At 34.3% G+C, this 20,573-nt stretch overlaps 1 protein-coding gene across 2 annotated transcripts; it reads right to left on the minus strand.

Moving 5' to 3' along the window:
• Positions 1-372: 372 nt before the first annotated feature.
• Positions 373-13,805, minus strand: Clec7a (C-type lectin domain containing 7A). 2 transcript variants are annotated; one of them, XM_047550163.1, is made up of 7 exons: positions 13,737-13,805; positions 12,574-12,691; positions 11,022-11,120; positions 9,720-9,857; positions 8,486-8,637; positions 2,008-2,126; positions 373-1,654 (listed from the first exon to the last, which is right to left on the minus strand). In XM_047550163.1, the coding sequence occupies exons 1-7, from the start codon at positions 13,737-13,739 to the stop codon at positions 1,525-1,527; spliced, it is 759 nt and encodes a 252-aa protein (XP_047406119.1). In that variant the 5' UTR covers positions 13,740-13,805; the 3' UTR covers positions 373-1,524. The 2 variants fall into 2 exon arrangements, with proteins under 2 accessions (XP_047406119.1, XP_047406120.1); XM_047550164.1 differs by lacking the exon at positions 9,720-9,857 and having other exon boundaries at positions 13,737-13,780.
• Between the last annotated feature and the right edge of the window lie 6,768 nt (positions 13,806-20,573).

The following is a 20,573-nucleotide window of genomic DNA, read 5'->3' on the forward strand; positions in this document are numbered from 1 at the left end:
CATGAGTAATTGCCTAGCCTATCTGTTTTTGGTAAGTATAGCTTGATTTTCAGCATTCGGAATTATTTTCCTTGCTTATAATTATTTCTTGAACTCATCGATCCCATCCTGAGGACCCAGGGAAAATCATTCAAACCAAAACCAAAATTAAATTATGCAACCTCTCTTCAAAATCTATTTTGTGCTTTAATTAACTGCTTAAACCAGTTAATGAGGTTTCTTATACTCTCAGCCTAAATTATCTCTGCTCTCTCTACTTTTTATCCAAAGAATGATAATGCAAATTTTCATATTAGAAGACAATCATTGACTTCAGAATAAACTGTCTTCTCTTAGATTTTTTAATTCTTTAAGAATTCAAACTTAGGCTTTAACACAGAAGTACCTATTGTACATACCCTTTGCCTAGTATCAAATTTATCATCACTTTTGAGAAGGCAAATCATGAGAGAGATTGTTACAAAGAGGCACACAATTTAGAGGCCAAACCATATTTTAAATTGAGATGGAATCTACATTGCATAAAATTAACCACAGTAAAGCAAATAATTCAGTAAATCCGGTACAGTTTCTTTTCACATATTTATCAATGTGAGAAAACTACAAATGCCTCCCCAATAACACAGAAATCCCCATTGAAAATATAATTAGGACCAATGAGAAAATTGAAAATAGACAAATCATCACATGAGGAAATAGAGTTATATTCTAATAATATTTTATAGTGATAAATAATTGGTACAAATTGCAAAATGGTACATCATAAAAATAATATAATGTGCTTTGTTCTCCAAAATATTAATATTTTTGCCAATGACATTGTTTACTTTTGTATTTGTTATCAGATCTTATTTATTTTTCAGTTTATATTTGAAAAGAAGGTTTCCTAAAGATCAAATTCCCTGCAATTTCACATTATAGAGGATGCTATTAGAGCTATGGATGGCATATTCTCTAAGTTATTCAGTTGGAGTTGCTGAGTTTTAGTAATGATAATCATAACCATGATCATATTGAGGAAAATAACAAGATAGCTCTGATTATAGTGAAGATTTTTTTCCCATTTCTTCATTTAGTAATTCAGAAGTATACTTTACCTTATACCCATGTCTGATGTACTGCCAGAAGTTGAGGAACAAATCAAGGAAACATACAATGACAATCCATTGGCACTTTTTGAGGGAGAAAAAATAACATTCTGGTAGAGTCAAAAATGACTTTGAAATCACCAAGGACTCGTGGTTTAACTTCAGTAAATACTAAGTCAATGTGAGAACAAAAATTAATCTTAGCTGCCCTGACTCCATGACTAGGACTCTGTTCACAAGCATATTAGCCTCCCTACGAAACTGACAAGTACAGAAATCACAGCCTCTTCATCCTAATTCTCAGCTGAGATTTAAGTTTGCCATGCTCTCTTAACATTTTCAGCATCTATTTCTACCTGGAATATTACTCTTTTCTGTTCTCTTTTTGCCATCCAAACAGTCTTATATACTTAGTTCCTCTGATTACTTCTCCCCCTTACTTTGACAGCTTCTCACAGATACTATACGAGGGCACATAACAGTCTTGGTCATAAATACTGGACACATGAATCCATCCACAATTGTGAGGTAAGTTTTCCTGGATAGCTGTGCTTCTGATTTGAAACCTGGTAAAATATACAATGACATAATGAAAACAAACATAAGGAATACCCTCTATATGGAGCATCGGCATGACTTCAGAACTGACACTTTTAGTCTCAGTACTATATTAAGTAACAGTATCTGCTCCTTGACAACCTCAAACATCTATCAGATGCCCTCCTTTAAGAAAACTCTGGACAACTATTTTTTGATTCTGTAGTCCTCTTTTCTTCCTGTCTTTCCTAACTCACTTTTTCACTCCCCTCAACATTGTGATTCTTTAGCAAACACGGCCCAGAAATTATGTTCCAAACTGCATGACTTGCTTTCATCTCTCTGAAAAAGAGGATGATACTTTTTCTCTTTAGATACTTACAAATTAGAAGAGAAGGTGGATCCGTCCTCCCAGTGCCACAGTTCTTCACTCTGACGGCGAGAAAGCCCTATCCAAAATGAATGATCAGGGTGGGAAGACACTTGGCTTTTTATAAAATCCTGGAATGAAACAGAAATGCAAATACACATCAGAGAGAAAGAATACAGATACTGAAAAAAAGAGAACAGATTAAATCTCTTTGGTGAAGAATGCATGCATAAGATGACAATGACCTAGAGAGAGATTTCAATATTTTATTTCATTGAATATCTCAAGAGGTGCAGTTCTTTTCCTTTAGAATCACTTTCATTTAATTTTCCCATAAAGAATGCATTCATCGTTCATAATTTCAATAAAGAATAGATTTAAAATGTTAATGTGCTACCTCCATTCCATATACCAGACAAAATCCAAGAATGATAGGCTTACTAGGCAATTTTCATAAGATATATATCCCTATTTTTTCCATAAGTTGATACTTTGTCAAGAAATGCTTCTCAGAAGGCCAAAATAAATAAAACTAGAGATTTCAAAAAAGGCTTTACATCTGATATTACAGAAATTCAAAGAATTATTAGAGATTATTTTGAAAAGCTACATGGTAACAAATTGGAAAATCTAGAATAAATTTATGGACACTGATGACTTATCAAAATTGAACCAAAAACATATAGAAAACCTGAATAGACCAATAACAACTAATGATATTGAAGCATAATAATAAGTCCCCCTACAAAGCAAAGTCCAGGACTGCATGTCTTACTGCTATATTTGACCAAACTTACTTTATTTCTTTATTTATCAGTATTAAGAATTCGACCCAGGGCACTCTACTACTAAGCTACATCACTAGTCATTTTTATTATTTCTATTTTGAGGCAGGATGTTTCTAAGTCACCCAGGTTAACCTCAAACTTGCAATCCTCCTGCCTCAGCATTCTGAGCCACTGGAATTATAGGCATGTTCTGTCTTGCCCAGTGTTACCAAACTTTTAAAGAACTAGCACTAATGTTTCTAAAACTAATCCATAGAATTAAAAGGAAGAAAACCCTTCCAAACTCATTCTAAAGAAGCCAAAATCTGACAAGGTAATACCGAAAAAGAAAACTGGACCCATATCTCTGATGAACACACATGCAAAAATCCTCAATAAAATACTACCAAATTGAGTTCAACTGTATATGAAAAAGATCATTCACCATGATCAAATTAGTTTAATTCCAGGGATGCAAACATGGTTCACAACACACAAATAAATAAATGTAATATATCACATGAAAATAATTAAAAATAAAAACCATGATTACTACTGTGGATTCAGAAAAAGCATTTGATAAAATTCATCATTCCTTAAGGATAAAAGTCCTGAACATATGAGATATTAAAAAATCATTCCTCACCATCATAAAGTCTATATATGACAGACACGTAGCCAACACCATATTGAATGCAGAGAACCTGGAAGCATTTCCTCTAAGATCAGAAACAGGAGAGGGTTGTCCACCTTGACCACTCTTATTCAATCTAGTACTAGAAATTTTAGCCAGAGCAATGTGTAAGAAATAAAGGAAGGAAGGAAGGAAAGGAGGGAAGGAAGGAAGGAAGGAAGGAAGGAAGGAAGGAAGGAAGGAAGGAAGGAAGGAAGGAAGGAAGGAAGGAAGGAAGGAAGAAAGGGAGGAAGAAAGAAAGGGAGGAAGGAAGAAAGAAAATGCATACAAACAGGAAAGGAGAAAGTCAAATTATCCTTGTTTTCAGATGATATGATTTCTGTACACATAAAAACCTAGACTCCCCCAAAAGTCTTAGAATTGATAAATGAATTCAGTAAAGTAGCAGTATACAAAGTCAACATACAAAAATCAGTAGCTTTTCTATTTGTCAGTAATAACTTTGCTAAGAAAATTGTCAGGAAATCAATTCCATTCACAGTAATCATACAAACAAAAACTAAATACCTAGAAATAAATTTACCTAAGAAAGTGATTTTGGCATTGTGTGAACACAAATATCAAGTTTATGTACACAAACTGAGACAGTCTACTGTGTTACTAGCTGACATAATCTTACAGGATCACTAATCATATATCTGATCTGCTGTTGATCAAAATGTCATGTGGCACTGGCTGCAGATTGAAAGATAAAGCATACTAAAGATACCAATTCTCTCTGTTGCTATGCAGATTGAACACAATCCCTATAAAACTAATAGCAAGATTTTCATGCATATATATTTTTTCATATATATAAATATTTCATATTTCATATATGTATTATATATAAAATACACTGCATAGTATTCCTTCCTCTTCTATTTCCTAGAAAAAAACTATATAGAATTGGGTTTGTTTTTCTTTAAAATTTTCCATCCTTGCTGTGTAAGGCTGGAGATTTCTTTTGGAGGTGTTTCTAATTACATATTCCACTTCCTTAATAGTTATATAGCTACTGAAATGTTGTATTTTGTATTGGATAAGATGTGATAGTTTCTGTTTTCCAAGAAAGGAATCTATTTCATCTAAGTTGAAAGATTTATCTGCATAGAGCTGTTCACAGTATTCCTTTATTATCCTTTTGATATCTGCATGGTCTCTATTGATATTCCCTGTCTCTTCTGATATTTGTGATTTCAATCTTATATGAGAATGCACTTGATTTTGGATGTTTAACTTGTATCTTTGGACCTTGATGGATTCATTTATAAGTTACAGGGATTATATTATAGATTATTATAGATTCCTTGGAATTTTCTACATAGACAATCATGTCATCTACAAAAGGAATAATTTTATTTCTGCCTTTCTCATCCCTGTGCTTTTAAAGTTTCTTTTTCATTTCTTACTACATCAGCTGTCATGGTGTGCATTAAGCCTTAGCGAAGGCTTGAGTTGTAGCTCAGGTGGACACAGACAGTACTCTGTTTTAATAAAATTTTTTTTTAGTTTTAGATGGATATAGTACCTTTATTTATTTTTATGTAGTGCTGAGGATCAAACCCAGTGCCTCACATGTGTGAGGCAAGTGCTCTACCACGGAGCCACAACCCTAGCCCACACACACAGTCTTGTAGGCTGTGAAATTTGCAATTTGGGGATTCATCATTTCATAGGCTAAGTTATGAACAACTCCCTTTGCAGCATGTAGTCTTGGGGCCTGTACTGAGATTCTTAAGTTTGCAGCTACAAGTCTGGAACTCATGAAAAAATTGCCTAGTTTTCAAGTCAGAAATTTTATGAAGCTAGGTTCCTTCATTCAACAGGACAAGATAAGAATGGGTTCAAGATGTGAGCCAATTGAGTCAGAAACAAAATTCATGCATGGTATAATTGAAGCAGGTGGAAGGAAGAAATGCTGGATGCTGATGAGCTTGGTGGAGTGTTCAAAGTTTTTTTTTGTTTTTTTTTTTTTTAATTTTACTGCAGATTGAGCTCAGGAACACTCACTCATTGAGCTACATTTCCAGCCTTTTTTATTTTATTTTGGGACAGGTTCTTGCCAAGTTGCCCAGGCTGGCTTTGAACTTGTGATTCTCCTGCCTCAGCCTCCTGAATAGGTGGAATTACAGGCTTGTACCATTAGGCCTGATTGTATTCCAAGTTTTTAACATGGTTTCTGTAGTCTCTAATGCTAAAATATTAGAAGCAGATACAAAAGTTAACCTTGAGAAGACATATTGGGTGCAAGGGTATAAAAATGAGTAAGTCATATTTCTTTCCCTAAAGGAACTTAGTGACAACATATGATTATCTTTATTTTACTGCCTACTAGCAATGGATATGGACTGAAAGGAAAAAAAGTTATTCTGTGATTAATATATTACCCCAGATCTTCTGTTTTTCTGGAACTCTCATAAAAACTCCAAATCTTCAAGCAAAAAAAGAAAGTGAAAGATGACTACAATGAAAATTAGAAAGCACTGAAGAAAGAAATTGAGAAGACACTAAAACATGGAAAGACACCTCATGTGTGTGGACTGGGGGAATTCTTATTGTCCAGATGACCATACACTGAAATCTACAGATCCAATGTACTATCAATCAAACTACCAATGACATTCTTCACAGAACTAGAGAAAACAATCCCAAAATTTATACTGAAGCAAAAAAGCCCCCAAATATCCAAAGCAATTCTTCAGTACAAGGAGAGAAGCTGCAGGCATCATAATATTTTATTGCAAGACAGACCACAAAGCCATTGTAACAACAGCAGCATGGTATGGGGCCAGAAATAAATCCATATACCTATAGCCAACTGATTCTCAACAAAAGTGCCAGAAACATACAGGAGAAAGGACAATCTCTTTAATATACAGTACTAGAAAAACTGGATATCCACATGTAGAAGATTGAACCTAGACCCCTATCTCTTACCTTGTACTCAAAATGGATCAAAGACCTTAATGTAAGAATTGAAACTACCAGAAGATCAGGGAACTACTTCAAGATAGCAGTAGTGGTAGAAATATTCTGGATAGGATTCCAAAAGCTCAGGAAACAATAGCAAAAAATGACTAATAAAATGACATCCCAATAAAAGGCTTCTGCACAGCAAATTAACAAAAAAAAAAAAAAATATATATATATATATATATATATATTACCCTGAGTGAAGAAACAGCCTACACAAGGGGAGAAAATAATTGTCATCAATTCATGTGACAGAGGGTTATCCAGATTATAAAAAGAACACAAAAAAAGTAACAAAAATCAAGTGATCCAATTTAAAAATGGACAATGATCTAAATAAAAATTTCTCAAAAGAAATACAAGTGACTTCAAACTATATGAAAAAGTGCTCAATATTATTAGCCATCAGAGAAATGCAAATCAAAGGCTAAAGTGGGATACCATCTCTCCCCAGTTAGAATGGCTTTTATCAGAAAATGAAAATAAAAGTAATAAGTGCCGGTGCAGTGGTAGGAAAAAAGGAACCCTTATACACTGTTAGTAGGAATGCAAACTACTACAACCTCTATGAAAAGCAGTATGGAGAGTCCTCAAAAAGCTAAAAATGAAGCTACTATGTGATCCAGCTATCATGTATCCCAGATATACATCTGAAGGAAATGAAATCAGCATACAAAAGAAAAACTACATGCCCATGTTATTGCTGCATCATTCACAAGAGATAAGGTATAGAATCAGCCTAGGTGACCATCAACAGATGAATGGATAAAAAAAATATGGAATAGATACACATTGGAGTATCACTCAACTGTAAAGAAGAATGAAATCCTGTCATTTGCAACTGATGGAAGGAAATGAAAGACATCATACTAAGCAGAATAAATCACACAGAAAGACAAATATTGTGCATTGCCTCTCATACATGGAAACACCAATAAAAGAGAAGACCTGTGAATATAAGAGGGATTACTGAGAAGGGTGTTGGGGGTGGCAAGGGTAAGAGGATGATGGATGAAAATGATCAATGCACAACATATGCATATATGGAAATATCAGTGAATACCATTAATTTGGATAATTAATATGTGTTAACAATTAGAATCATAAACATTAACTTAAAAGGGAAAAAAGAAATGCTTCTCAGAATTTGATGATGCCTTAAAATTAATTTAGTGCCCTTTCATATTTTATGAATAAATAATCTGGGGTTCAGTGAAGGTATCTGAATTGCTAACAAATACAAGATGATTTATTGTCAATTACAGATTGATCTAAACGCCACACAGATTTCTAGTACAATGCTTTCTTTACTCCGTATGTACTTTCATTAACTTTTATACAAGCTGTAGTTATTGGGATTGGCGTTACAGAAAAAAAAAAAGGAAAGTTGTGAAAATAGGCATAAAAGTTATAGATAACTTTAGATTTATAATGTAGAATGTTTCCTATTAATTCCTTCTCATAACTTATCCGAGTTCTACCTTTCATTCATGATAGATTGTCTCACTTTTTCTGTAAATTCCCTTATGTCTACAGAGATATCTCTAAACTCCTATATTATTTATTACTGATACCAGATACTTATTTCTCAACAACTGTTGGGTTTTTTTCATAATGAATTAGATAAGTTCGGCAATACAAGTTTACTTGTTAAACCTCTTTGCCTTTTCCAGGATCTTGCAAAGAGCAAATGTTTTATAAATGTATATTATCATTGTTGCTATTTTTCCTGAAAATTATGATGACAAGGGGAACATTTTTCTGTTTTCCTCCACTAAATTTAGAAATTGAAATACAAACTCACAAAAAATTAATAGAGGACTGATTATTGTGGTCATGTAAACATGGAATGTATTTGAAAAGATTTATTTTAAAATGAAACATGATTGTTTTATATTAATTTTTTAAAAGCATATGTTATGTAATTTACATGCTTTATGAACATTAATATAACAACAATGAAGAACTCTGAAAGTTAAGTTTCACTTAAGGAAAAGTATTATTACCTGGATTTTCCCTCTATTTTCCTACTCCATATAGACTGCTGATAATTATAGCTGAAGTCTACACTTACCAATTCTTTTGAGCTGTCTATTTTCAGGAGATTAGAGCCCAGCTGAGAGCATCGGATCTTACTTCTTTGCCAGGACTCCAGTGACATGCTAAATAGATAACAGCTCTTCTCGTGTATGATCCACTTAGGGGGACAAAGGCTGGAAAAGATTCCTGGAGATAAAAGATGATGAGCAGCATGAAACTCATAGTACACCAACTCCTTTTTTTAATGCAAACCCAATTCATCTCATAAATACTTAATAAATAATCAATGAGACATCATTAATATCTTTCATTTTCAATTCAAACTGTAAGGATATGATTTTATAGAATATATTCAAATTTTCTCATTCACTTAAAATTTAGAAATTATCTGAAAAACTATATACAATATTTGAGAGAGTTAACCATCCTTTCCTTCTTGTCTTCCGTTAATCCAAATTCAGTCCAGAACTCCCTTTCTCTATTTCAAATCCCTATAATAAATGCACTCAAAGTCAATCATTAGGATCCATAGTAATTTCAAGTGATTTAAGTTATTTTATGATGTGAAACCCATTTTAAATTATGGCTTTCCAAAGTAGAAAAGTATAAGAGCAATTATTTACATTCCAGAGCATCTATGTTATGTATTATTCATTGTTTGATGAAAAGAGTCAGGAAGTGTGAACACAGAAATGGGAAATTGAAGTGAGGATATTGTCATAGTCAATTATGATGCAATTAGAACTAAAGGATAAAATTGTAATGAAGTTATATGACTAAAGGCAAACACATTTAACCAGTTTTCAGGAATATATTATTAGGGCTAGTGTTTTTGTATTTTTTACCTTAGTGCCTTAATTCTTGCCAATATTTTCCCTCTTTTACTTTTCCCTGCCATTCTTCTGTCCTAATATCCTATTTCCTCTTTAATGGTCTCACTTTAAAAATATCATTTTTCTCTTCCACATCAAATTATACAATCTTCTGAAGGTCTAAACATAAAAACAATGATAAGTCAGTTACTGATAAAAAAAAATCCAACTTAAAAGTGTTCAGTCATACACACATGTATTACTGAAATAACTATTGCTGTATTATAGATCTGACAGTGATGCATTATATACTGAGATAGCACTGATCAGTGTTTGCTTTGAATACATGATCATTGGACCTAAGTACACTCATCTTCCACCTACCCCAGTGATTAGAATCAAGAAATTAACCATCTTGAATCAAGGATTTCATTAAGGCTTTAACCTTGCCCTTGCCTGTGGTTTTGAGAGTCTTGGTAGGAGCCACATTCTCTTCTAAAGATGATTTTGTGGGTTGACTGTGATTCTCTTTATTTCTCGATGTAAAGTTGCCTTTTTCCAATGGGTTGCTGCCTGAATTGGATCTCCTAAATGCTTTATATACCAAGAACAATAATAGTGACAGAAAAAAAAAAACCAAGTTATTCTGCTATGTTTGAAAATTAAAATTCTGAAACTCAAATTTTATTGGAATATAAAGGGACACATCATTGATGACAAATAGATGCTATATTGTTGGTGGAATGGTAAAGTGATATATTTGATTGATAGAATAGAAACAAATAACTTCTATAAAGAAGTAATGAAAAAGAAAAATGAAGCAGATGCAGAGGAAAGAGAATGACAGATGCAGCTAGAGGCAAACGACATGGAGTCAACTGGAACCATGAGAGATTGGAAACAGTGAAAAGTCTTGTATTTTTTTCTGTAGTAATAAATGAGAGCTCCTGGAGAACCTGTCCAGCACCTACGACATAAAATGTACTCAGTAAACATTGACTAACTAAGGAATCTCAAGAAGACTCTCTGAAGGAATTATAATACTTTATTGGCAAAAGAATTCATGAGATATAAAATCTAAGAAAATCTATTCATCCATCACTGAATATCTACTTAGAATGCAGTAAGGGCCTCAGGCAATTCCTGGTATATTCAAAGGAGCTTATATTAATAATCAGGTATAAAATAAGTCCCATCACTCATAAGACTCATTAAAATAGCACATAATCCCTTCAGTGAATTTCTTTTTCATTAGAAAGATAACATCATATTGTATTCCTTCTCCAGTTCCACAGGTTTCCTTCCATTAAAGTTATCCTTCAGATTCCACAGTTTTCAAACCAGCTATTCCAGGGAGATAGTAAAGGACTATATATAGTTAAGGCTATGAATTTTTTAGACAGATCATCTAAATTTCTAATCAACACCCCACTACTAATTACTTATGACCCTGTAAAAGTAAAATAACTTCACAATCTCTTACTTCCTTTATAAGTGAAATAGGAATTAATAGCAACAACTCAATATGGTCTATGATGTACAGATTAAATTAGATCATATGCACCAAGTCATTAAAAGAATGCCTAGCACATATTAAATAGTTACTGTCTGTGACTGTTAATTTTTTTTTTTTTTTTTTTTTTTTTTGCGGTGCTGGGGATTGAACCCAGGGCCTTGTGCTTATGAGGCAAGCACTCTATCAACTGAGTTATATCCCCAGTCCTGTGACTATTATTAATACCACCCCCAAGTACTCACCCAGGACACCCAGGACCACAGCGATCACCAGTGTTACCAAGCATAAGATTCCCAAAGTCACAGCAATCAGCCGCCAAGGAGGAGATGCAGCCTGAGCACCTGAGGAGCCAGTGGGAGCAGGAATTGAATGCAGAGGATGAGGAAAAGCAGAACACTTTAATCCCACAGTTTGTTAAACTCCTGGCCAATTCTCAAGAGAATCATTCATCACTGATGCCTACATAATCTAGACATTTAGGGTGAGTCTCCATTTTTTCCCACCTTTAGGATACTTCTTCAGTTGCTGGAACTGTAATTGTCCATAGGTCCTGACACTATGCAGGTCCATGAAATCGCACCCATTCTTAGAGGAAACAGTTTAATATAGGGGACCTAACACTGATTACCAAGGATAATCTTTCCTTCTCATTTATTTGCTGCATGACTTATACATATTATTTTCTCTTTTGTTTTTCATTTCTCTTTGTGATAATAATACCTCAGAGGATTCATGTGGAAAATAAATGAGATGACACATATAGAAGCACCTCCTTTAGAAATTAGCAAGCACATATAGGTCTCTTGTTATGTGTCCACACATATGCATAAACATACTTGCCTCACTACCTCTTCCCTCATCCAAGTTTTCTGCTCTTTGTCAACAAGTTGCATAAAAAGAATTGCATAAGTGGTGATGAGAGGGAAATAGCTGCACAATGTGAATGCCAGAAAGCAGAAGAAAGCAAAATCTGATGTCAAAGCTCGTGAATTGTCTCCTTCTTGTAGATAACAGATAACTGATTTTGTATCAACATCACCACATCAGAAACATCTCTCTGCTTCTTACTGGTAAGTACTGAGAGCAATTCACAGAATTGTCAAACAAGAGATTCATAGGGGACATTAAACTACTCATTCTGTGAAGGGATAGATTCTTTAATGCTCTTTTCAATATTTCCTTCCATTTACATTTTGTTTAGATTCACGACCAGCTAATGGGAGCTTTTCATCTAATATATGTTTTCCTTCACTGACACTCCAAGAACTTCCTTCAATCTCTTACCATAAAAAAAACATCAGTTTTGAAATTCTAAACCTTATGACTTCTAACTTCCCTTTGGTCTTCACCAAAAAATTGTTAGATTTTTGGTTTTGTCATGTGTCTTCTGTCTTTCCAATCTTCTCTTTCTAATCTCCTATTTTCTGATGTTGCTCATATGCATATCTACACGGTTCCTGGACCTCACTCCTACAATTGATTCTTTTCTATCAAACCAGGAACAAGTAACTCTATCAAAATCCTTTAGCTTTGTGTAGCTTCACACTTACTGTCAACACCCCAGTGATGAAATGTCTATTCTATAGAACAAACTTCATTTTCTGCCATGAAACAAAATTTAGATAACAAATAGTTAGTCCCTGAATACCTTCCATGACAAGAGTCTTAATGAATATTCAAGTTATCTGCAGTGACTTCTAAAAATCTTTAAAAATGTATCAATGAAGATTTTCCCTACTTTTAGTATTTTAGTTGCTAAGAATGAGGATACTAAAATCAGTAGGAAAAAAATACCTTTCGTTGAGACCACTGGTCTTCTGGTGATGCCTTGAGAGGTGAAGTCTAATCGAGTATACCCATCTTCATCCACATTTTCTAAATCAGAGTGATATTCCATTGTCTTATGTGGTCCCTAAAAAGACACAGCGTGAGAGAGTTATTTATTTCCTTTTGCCTCCCAAAATGACTATCCTTGGGCAAAAGAGGATCTATAAGTCAAATCACGTGGTGTAGGCATTACTGAGGTTTAACAAGATGAGATTTAGTCCTTACAGATACCCAAAAGCAGGAAATGAAAACTATGCTGTAGTAATTTCCCATTTGTACCTTTATATTCTATTTCTGGGTCTATAGACACTAATAAAATTAAAGGATCACATAGTAAGTAGCTAAGTCCTTATTCCAGACAAAGTATAAGACAAACGCATGAAGTCTTATGCTATCTTCATGATTCCTAAAACTGAATTTGACACCATTAATTGACTTGGCCTGTGTAAACTATTAAACAATTTTGATACCTTGGGTTTACTATCATTTTGTTATAAATGTACATACATGCACATATTCATGTATTTTTTCACCCAGAAAAGATTTATTAAATGCTCAAAGTACTAGTTGGCAGGAGCTAGAGATGCAAGGAAAAATGATATCAGTGAAGAAGTCCATTGTCTAGTGGAAGAAACAATAGGTAAAGATAAGAATGATGCTGCAAGGAGGTTCATTATTGAAACAACAAAGAGAGGAAATAGTTCTCATTGGAATTCATCAGAGATGAAAAAGACAAAGCAGTAATCATCATTGACCACTGACTATGAACTATGTGCTAAACATCACATATGCTTTCTTATTCAATCTAAGCATTCCGAAAACTCTATGTGATAATATAATTTCTATTTTCAAACAAAGAAAATGAGACATTGAAAATTTAGTCCTTTGCTGAGGTTTAAGAAGCAAATTTTAAAAATTTGAGCAAAGAATTGGATCAGATCCTTCTGCTGCAAAATTCATGATCTTTTCAGCTATTCTACACTACCTTCTTTCCTTGTTCAGTACATTGATACTGCCAAATAATTGCTTAAGGAGCACTCTGGGACCAATATATTATCTTAATTTTCTCATTTTGTTCCCCATTCAAATTTTCTTTGTAATGCTCAAATCAATCAAATGAATACACTCACCATTGCTGGAAACTTAGGAACCCAACTCACACACCTGATCAAAGTGGGCAGAATGCAGGGGACATTTGACTACAGATGAATAAAGTCAGACTTTAAAATGGTGAGGACATTTTTCAGTAATACTATGTCAGCATGGAAGAGGGAACTGAACTGAACTTCTCCAAAATAAAAATCTGAAGACTTTCGAAAGGCACCAAGGAAAAGGCACTGGGGTGACTAGGATTTGTTAATTGACACTTATTCAGAGGAGAAAAGAATTTCTTCTATCTTTATGACAGGAGGCAGTGGTGCAGGTTGAAAAAAGGTGTCCACCATCTAAATTGGCCCTTATTCTCCCACAGTGACTGGGAGAAAGAGTAAGAATTATCTTCCTGAATATTTGCTTTTCAAAGAAACAGGTGCTTGAAAAAACTGTTCTGTGTGGTAGATTTACATCACAAATGACAAAAATGGATTTAATATTGCAAGTCTTCTAAAATAACTGTCATGAGAACAGATTCAGGGGCTACCTGTCTGTCACCAAATTTTAACTAGAAGGAAACGTAAATTCTCCTTATCATAAAGAGCTTCCTCAGGAAGGCTGCCAGGAGTCATCTTGTGAAAAAAGCTAGAAGCCATGGCCATCAGTCGCATCTCTTGGTACAGAGGTTTGGGAGGAGATAATATGCCTAGGACTCTGCAGTTCTCACTGTCAAAACACTGATCAAAATCTAAGAGAGCTTATTGCAGAGTAAATAAATGAACTTCACCTCCTTGCCCAGCCTACCACAAATTCTTACCAACTTCTTGCTGTTGCAAAGTAATAGTGTCAACATTCATCAGTAGTCCAGTTCAGTAATACAGTCTTTGGCAAACAGGGTGATTCAGGACACCCTACTCCAAAAAGTGGCTTGTTAGCATTTGAGAAAGCAGCAGCAACAGGTCATCCTCAACTTGGTTTTGACCTTCTCCTTGATATGAGTCATAAGATTGTCATTTGACAGGTACTCTTTGAATATCCAGAAGAAGGGAACATACTTATCTCTGAAGACAAAGACACAAAGAGGTTTGAAACAAATAGCCCTTGCTAAGTCCCTCTTCCTGGTTTTTTATCATTATTAGATCATATTTCCTTTGTGCAATGTAGGGGAGAAAAAAATATTACCTTTTCTTCACTCATCAAAAAATTCATGACCAAGACCCCTACAACAACAATGACAAAAAAAAAAAAAAAAAAAAAAAACAGATCAATGAGAGAAAGCATACTCATTTTAAATGACACGCAAGAGCCTTCCAAAATGAAGACCCATAGACACAGGACAAACTGTTTTATGGAGTCATGCAGAAGTCTAACTGGAGGACCAGAGGATAGCAGCTAATGGTAAGAGACTGAGGGGAGTTCAGTAATTCCTGTTTGTTCACATTCTTTTCTGTGTCTTCTTATGACATTCTCTCCTTCTGTGTATAGGTCAGGACACTGTCAACTGTGGGTCTTCAGGGGAGAGACGAAGGAGAAGGTCAGAAAGTGAAGGTCTAGAATTTATGGCATGCATCAGGGAGGAAAAGAGGGAGAATTTCACTTTCTATAGCCCACTCCAGGAGAGGGGAGGCATGCAAGATCTGCCTACTTTTGCAGTTTTCTTGATTTCCCTCTAGCTTAAAATATTCAGAATGTGAGGGTACCATATTTTGGGCATGACCTTGACAACAATTTTATTTCCCAATGACTGTCTACTCTTCAATAAACTTAAACATAAAAATACAAAGATTTCCTTGTTTCTTTAAGTCTTCTTTTTCTTATGAAAATTACTCTGACACATACAACATATTAAATGGAAGTACGTGATTTTCCTTTATTAATCAGTCTTTTGTTACAGGTAACTCAGCCATAAATGTAGCCATCAGTGTGGGGAAAAAAAAGATCTTTCCTCTCCTACAATGAGTACAAGGAATAAAACAGTGGATACCTTGGCCCAAGGAAGAAAGGCCAGCTTACTAAATACAACCAGAGAACAGAAATAACAGACCACCTTTCAGGCAGTAATAAGAAGCTTTTTCTTACTAGTCAATTCAGATCTCCAAAAGGAAAGACTTTCCCTACATAATGACTCTTATTTTCTATGAACATAAACTTTCATCTTCTTTTCCTCATTTTTGTCTTTCTTTTCTTTTTCCTTTTTTTTTTTTTTTTTTTTGCGGAGAGTGCCTTTTTGTCTAGGATAAAACAAACAACCTGAGTAATCACAAAGATGATTTGCAAACTAAAAATCAAAACCCTTGGCAAATTCAAGATAATGGGTGGAAGACCGTGTATTCAGAGAAAAATACTCCCTATTAAATACTAATGTAAGAGGAACTGGGATGTGACTCAGTGGAAGAGCATTGCCCAGCATGCGTGAGATATGTGAGGCTCTGGATTGGATCCTAACATTAAGGAAAGAAAGAAACTTATGTCAGCTATAGATGAAAAACAAACCAACCTAACCAAGTGGCAAACTACAAAAACCAAAAACAAGCAAACAAACAAAGACAGACAATAATAATTATCTAATTCATATAGTCAGTGTAATATGATGAAAATTGCACCAAAGAGTTAAGACTTGCCTGTGTTATTCACTGATGTTTGCTAATACTCTAGGATCCTTTCTGATTCATCATAGGCTATCAGTAATTTGTTGGGTCAATGTATAAATTACTGCATTTTTGCATTTATATGAATTTTATAGATATTAAAGAAATACTTTTTAAAAAGAAATTATCATTCTTAATGTTGATCATTATCTGATTAAGTTAATCATCTGTATTTGATATAAAAATAATTTAAAAGTAATAGTACATAAGCAATATATATGTCTCCATGTATTATAGTCTGAAATCCATTGTTCATTACAACCAGTTCTAGTTTATAAATTTCAAAATAATAGGCACTCAGCTGGGCCTGATGATACAAGCCTGTCTATAATCCCTAATCCCAGGTACTCAGGAGTCTGAGTCAGGAGGATTGCAAGTTTGAGGCCACCTGGGCAATATAGTGAGACCCCGTCTCAAAAAAATAACAAGAGCTAGGATGTAGCTCAGTGGTAGAACACTTGCCCCGCATGCATGAGTCCCTGGGTTTCATCACTACGACTTGGGGCAAGGAGTGGAGGAGGGGATTAAGCACTCTGATTTTACAGGTATTCTGAGTTCAAGGTCTAGTACAATGTCTTAATCACCTTCTATCTAATGCAGGAAATAGATAAGAAAACAAGCAATTTACTTCTTATGAAAGTCATTGCACTAAACAACCAGTAATTTCAATTTCTAGTTCCACTAAGTTGTCTCTAAATTGCTTTTGGAAGACAGAAAGAAAATAAAAAGGAATGGTAAAGAGTTTTTAAAAGTAGAGATAATTAATTATTTTAACGTTTATATTATTTTCACTTGACAAATTATAATTGTTTCACACTCATGGAGTGTAATACATATTTTAATAGGTTATACAATGTGGAATGGGTTTTGTATGTATATTTTTTGTTTGCCTTAGGTGTTGTCCCTCTTCTTCTATTCACAGTGGCTCTTTTTTTTCCCAATGCATTTATTTTGTACCATATTAGCCATCTATATTTCAGTCAGATATGTTGACTCTATTTTCTTTTCTTTATTTTTTCCTAGATCCTGATTAGAAAAATATAGCACTCATACGTTGCTGGTGGGGCTGCAAATTAGTGTAGCCACTCTGGAAAGCAGTGTGGAGACTCCTTAGAAAACTTGGAATGGAACCACCATTTGACCCAGCTATCCCACTCCTTGGCCTATACCCAAAGGACTTAAAATCAGCATATTACAGAGATACAGCCACATCAATGTTCACAGCTGCTCAGTTCACAATAGCCAGATTGTGGAACCAACCTAGATGTCCTTCAATTGGTGAATGGATAAAGAAACTGTGGTATATATATACAATGGAATATTACTCAGCCATAAAGAATGATAAAATTATGGCATTTGCAGGCAAATGGATGAAATTGGAGAATATCATGCTAAGTGAGATAAGCCAATCTCAAAAAACCAAAGGACGAATGATATCGCTAATAAGTGGATGATGACACATAATGGGGGGTGGGAGGGGTTAGTGTTAGGGTTAGAGTTAGGGTTAGGGAGGGGGGCAAGAATGGAGGAAGGAAGGACTGTATAGAGGGAAAAGAGGGGTGGGAGGGGTGGGGGGGGAAGGGAAAAAATAACAGAATGAATCAAACAACATTACCCTATGTAAATTTATGATTACACAAATGGTATGCCTTTACGCCATGTACAAACAGAGAAACAACATGTATCCCATTTGTTTACAATAAATAAATAAATAAATAATAAAAATTCCAAAAAAAAAAAAAAAAATATAGTAGAACATGAGACAGGAAAACCCAAATAGGAAAGTCTCATTGGCTCTTCCAGTACTGATTCAACGAAAGCATCCCTGTGGTCATTTGTATTGTATTTGGGAATTGAATATACAATTTCACTTAAAGAAAAATAATTGAGCTAAGGAAAACAATTGAAGTCACTCATCTGGTATATTCCATTCATTTTTAGAGAGAAAACAGCCAAAGATAAGTGAATTAAATCACTAGCACAGTGTCTAAATTCAGAGTCCATGTTCCACCTGATAAACACAGCACATAGTGTTGTTGCTCCTGTCAGAGTGACTGAGTGACTTTAGAGGTGTCATTTTAGTTATTGTGTTGCTTCCTCTCCAGTACAATGATGATGGACCTTAAATCTCTACTGGGACCCCAACGTGAATTAGAGAGGTATAGGAAAATTGATAAATGGAAATATACACCCTATGGAATGCTATTTGAGCTGTTAGTATGAATTAATCAAAATGGTTTAACAGCCTCAGGCAGGAGTGACTGAGGGACTGGTGCCATCTGCTGTTCTGTTTGGGAAATTTCAAGGCAGATTAGAGGAAGTTAAGGTATTTTCTTCATTTGACAGTAAAGACGAAGAATTTAAGCAGGTGGGACATGAATCATGATAAAAACGCTACTTTCATTTTGCTTAAAGTTATCTATGTTTCTATTTCCCTAAGGAATTATGATTGCTAAAAGTTAGTTTTTGTTCTAAGCTCCTGCTGAATTCCTTCGATAATTACCATATGTGCTTATTTTACTTTTAATTTTAATTTCTGTTACCAAATTATAAGTTATCAAAAGTAAAGGAAATCGACCTATTTAGTACTAACCTAGTGACTAGAGTAGCTCTTGTACTATATTAAATAAATTAATAAAATTATATATATTCAGCTTTTTGTTTTGTTTTGTTTTTCAGTACTGGGAATGCAACCCAGAACCTTGCTTGCTGGGCTAGCACTCTACTACTAAGCTCTGGTACAACCCCAGCTCTTTTTCTTCATATATTTATTTTATTTTTGAGATAAGTTTTCCCTAAAGTGCTGAGTCTGACCTCAAATTTGCAATCCTCCTGCCTCAGCTTCCCAAGTAGCTGGAATTACAGGTGTGCACCACCACACCCAGCTATACATAACTACTTTTAATTTACTTCTTTATTTTCTTCCTCCATGCTAGACTGTAAGCACCATGAGAATAGTATCTATGTATGTGCATTACAGTCTGTACTGTTAGCACTAAAAAAAGAGCCTTCCTGTGAATTAATCCTCACTAGAGAATTGTTGAATGAATAGATGAACTAAAAAAAAGAGAGAGAGAAAAAAATCCATATTTTTGTCAAAATAAATTAGAACAATTTTTACAAAGCAAAAATATTTGAGACTATGATGTCGATATCTAATTTACTGAAAAATATAGTCAGCTTTTTAAAAATTACATAGTAGACATTCTACATCATTTCCAAAACATAACATATGTGCTTAATAAGATGGGCATGACATTTACATAAACATGATCTTTTTTTTAGTATTTAGGGTTTGCTGTAATAAGATAGTGCTATATAAACTATCTTAGAAAAGAACTTAGTAAGGACAGATGATTTTACATTTAGGAATATATTGAAGTAGATTCTTGCCGTCAGTTTTATGGGATACTTCACTGAACATAAATTATTTATATTATTATTGACTTGTTTATTTTCTAAGAGTTGAATTATACATTATCAGCTTGGGAAGAGAGGAGACATGTGGCCATTGGCTAGAATATAACATGAACAATTAAGTTTAGATATGTTATAACCAAGAAAGAATTTAATAATTGTGAAAATCCTCAGGTTGCCTTGAAGTCCAAGAACAAGTGATATGAATAATACTTCCATTTAGAATTCTGAATTTCCCAACTGTATTAATGCTTAGAATTTGTCACTGTTCACTCCTTCTTAAAATTTGCTCCCAGGAAACCAGTGGTCTGTCAATTGTCTGGTTTATGGTCTCCTCCACAGGCTAATGCTTTGCCCACTGTGGGTTGAGATCATAATAGGGAGGGGTGGGGTTTCAGAAGATTTTGGAAGTAAATATAGGCATAAAGGAAGTACATTTGGAAATATTAAGATAGAAAGACTGAATTTTTCAAATTTGCCCATTTTTTCATGCTATGTTTAAAATATTTAGCAGACTCAAGAAAATGTACAGATTCTAAATGCTGCCAAAGCAAAACAGGTTAAGGTTGCTGCACAAAATACTCCAAATTAATCCAATCTTTAAAATTACATTCATTTATACATCTTCTACTCTATGCAAACGTGAATGTTCTTTTTAAAAAAAATCTTCTAGTTGTTGATGGACCTTCATTTTATCTATTTATTTATATGCAGTGCTGAGGATTGAACCCAGTGCTTCACACATGCAAGGCAAATGCTCTACCACTGAGCCACAACCCCAGGTGGTAAATGTTCTTCAGAGCCCTAGCA

Source organism: Sciurus carolinensis, chromosome 4, assembly GCF_902686445.1.
Source record: "Sciurus carolinensis chromosome 4, mSciCar1.2, whole genome shotgun sequence".
NCBI lineage: Eukaryota > Metazoa > Chordata > Mammalia > Rodentia > Sciuridae > Sciurus > Sciurus carolinensis.

What these genes read in the sequence shown, in the direction of transcription:
- Clec7a (XM_047550163.1), bottom strand. An exon ending in TGTGGTCCTGGGTGTCCTGG is followed by an intron (nt 9,858 to 11,021) that starts GTGAGTACTTGG and finishes TGGTATATAAAG; the next exon opens with CATTTAGGAGATCCAATTCA. An exon ending in TAGACAGCTCAAAAGAATTG is followed by an intron (nt 2,127 to 8,485) that starts GTAAGTGTAGAC and finishes GTTTCATTCCAG; the next exon opens with GATTTTATAAAAAGCCAAGT.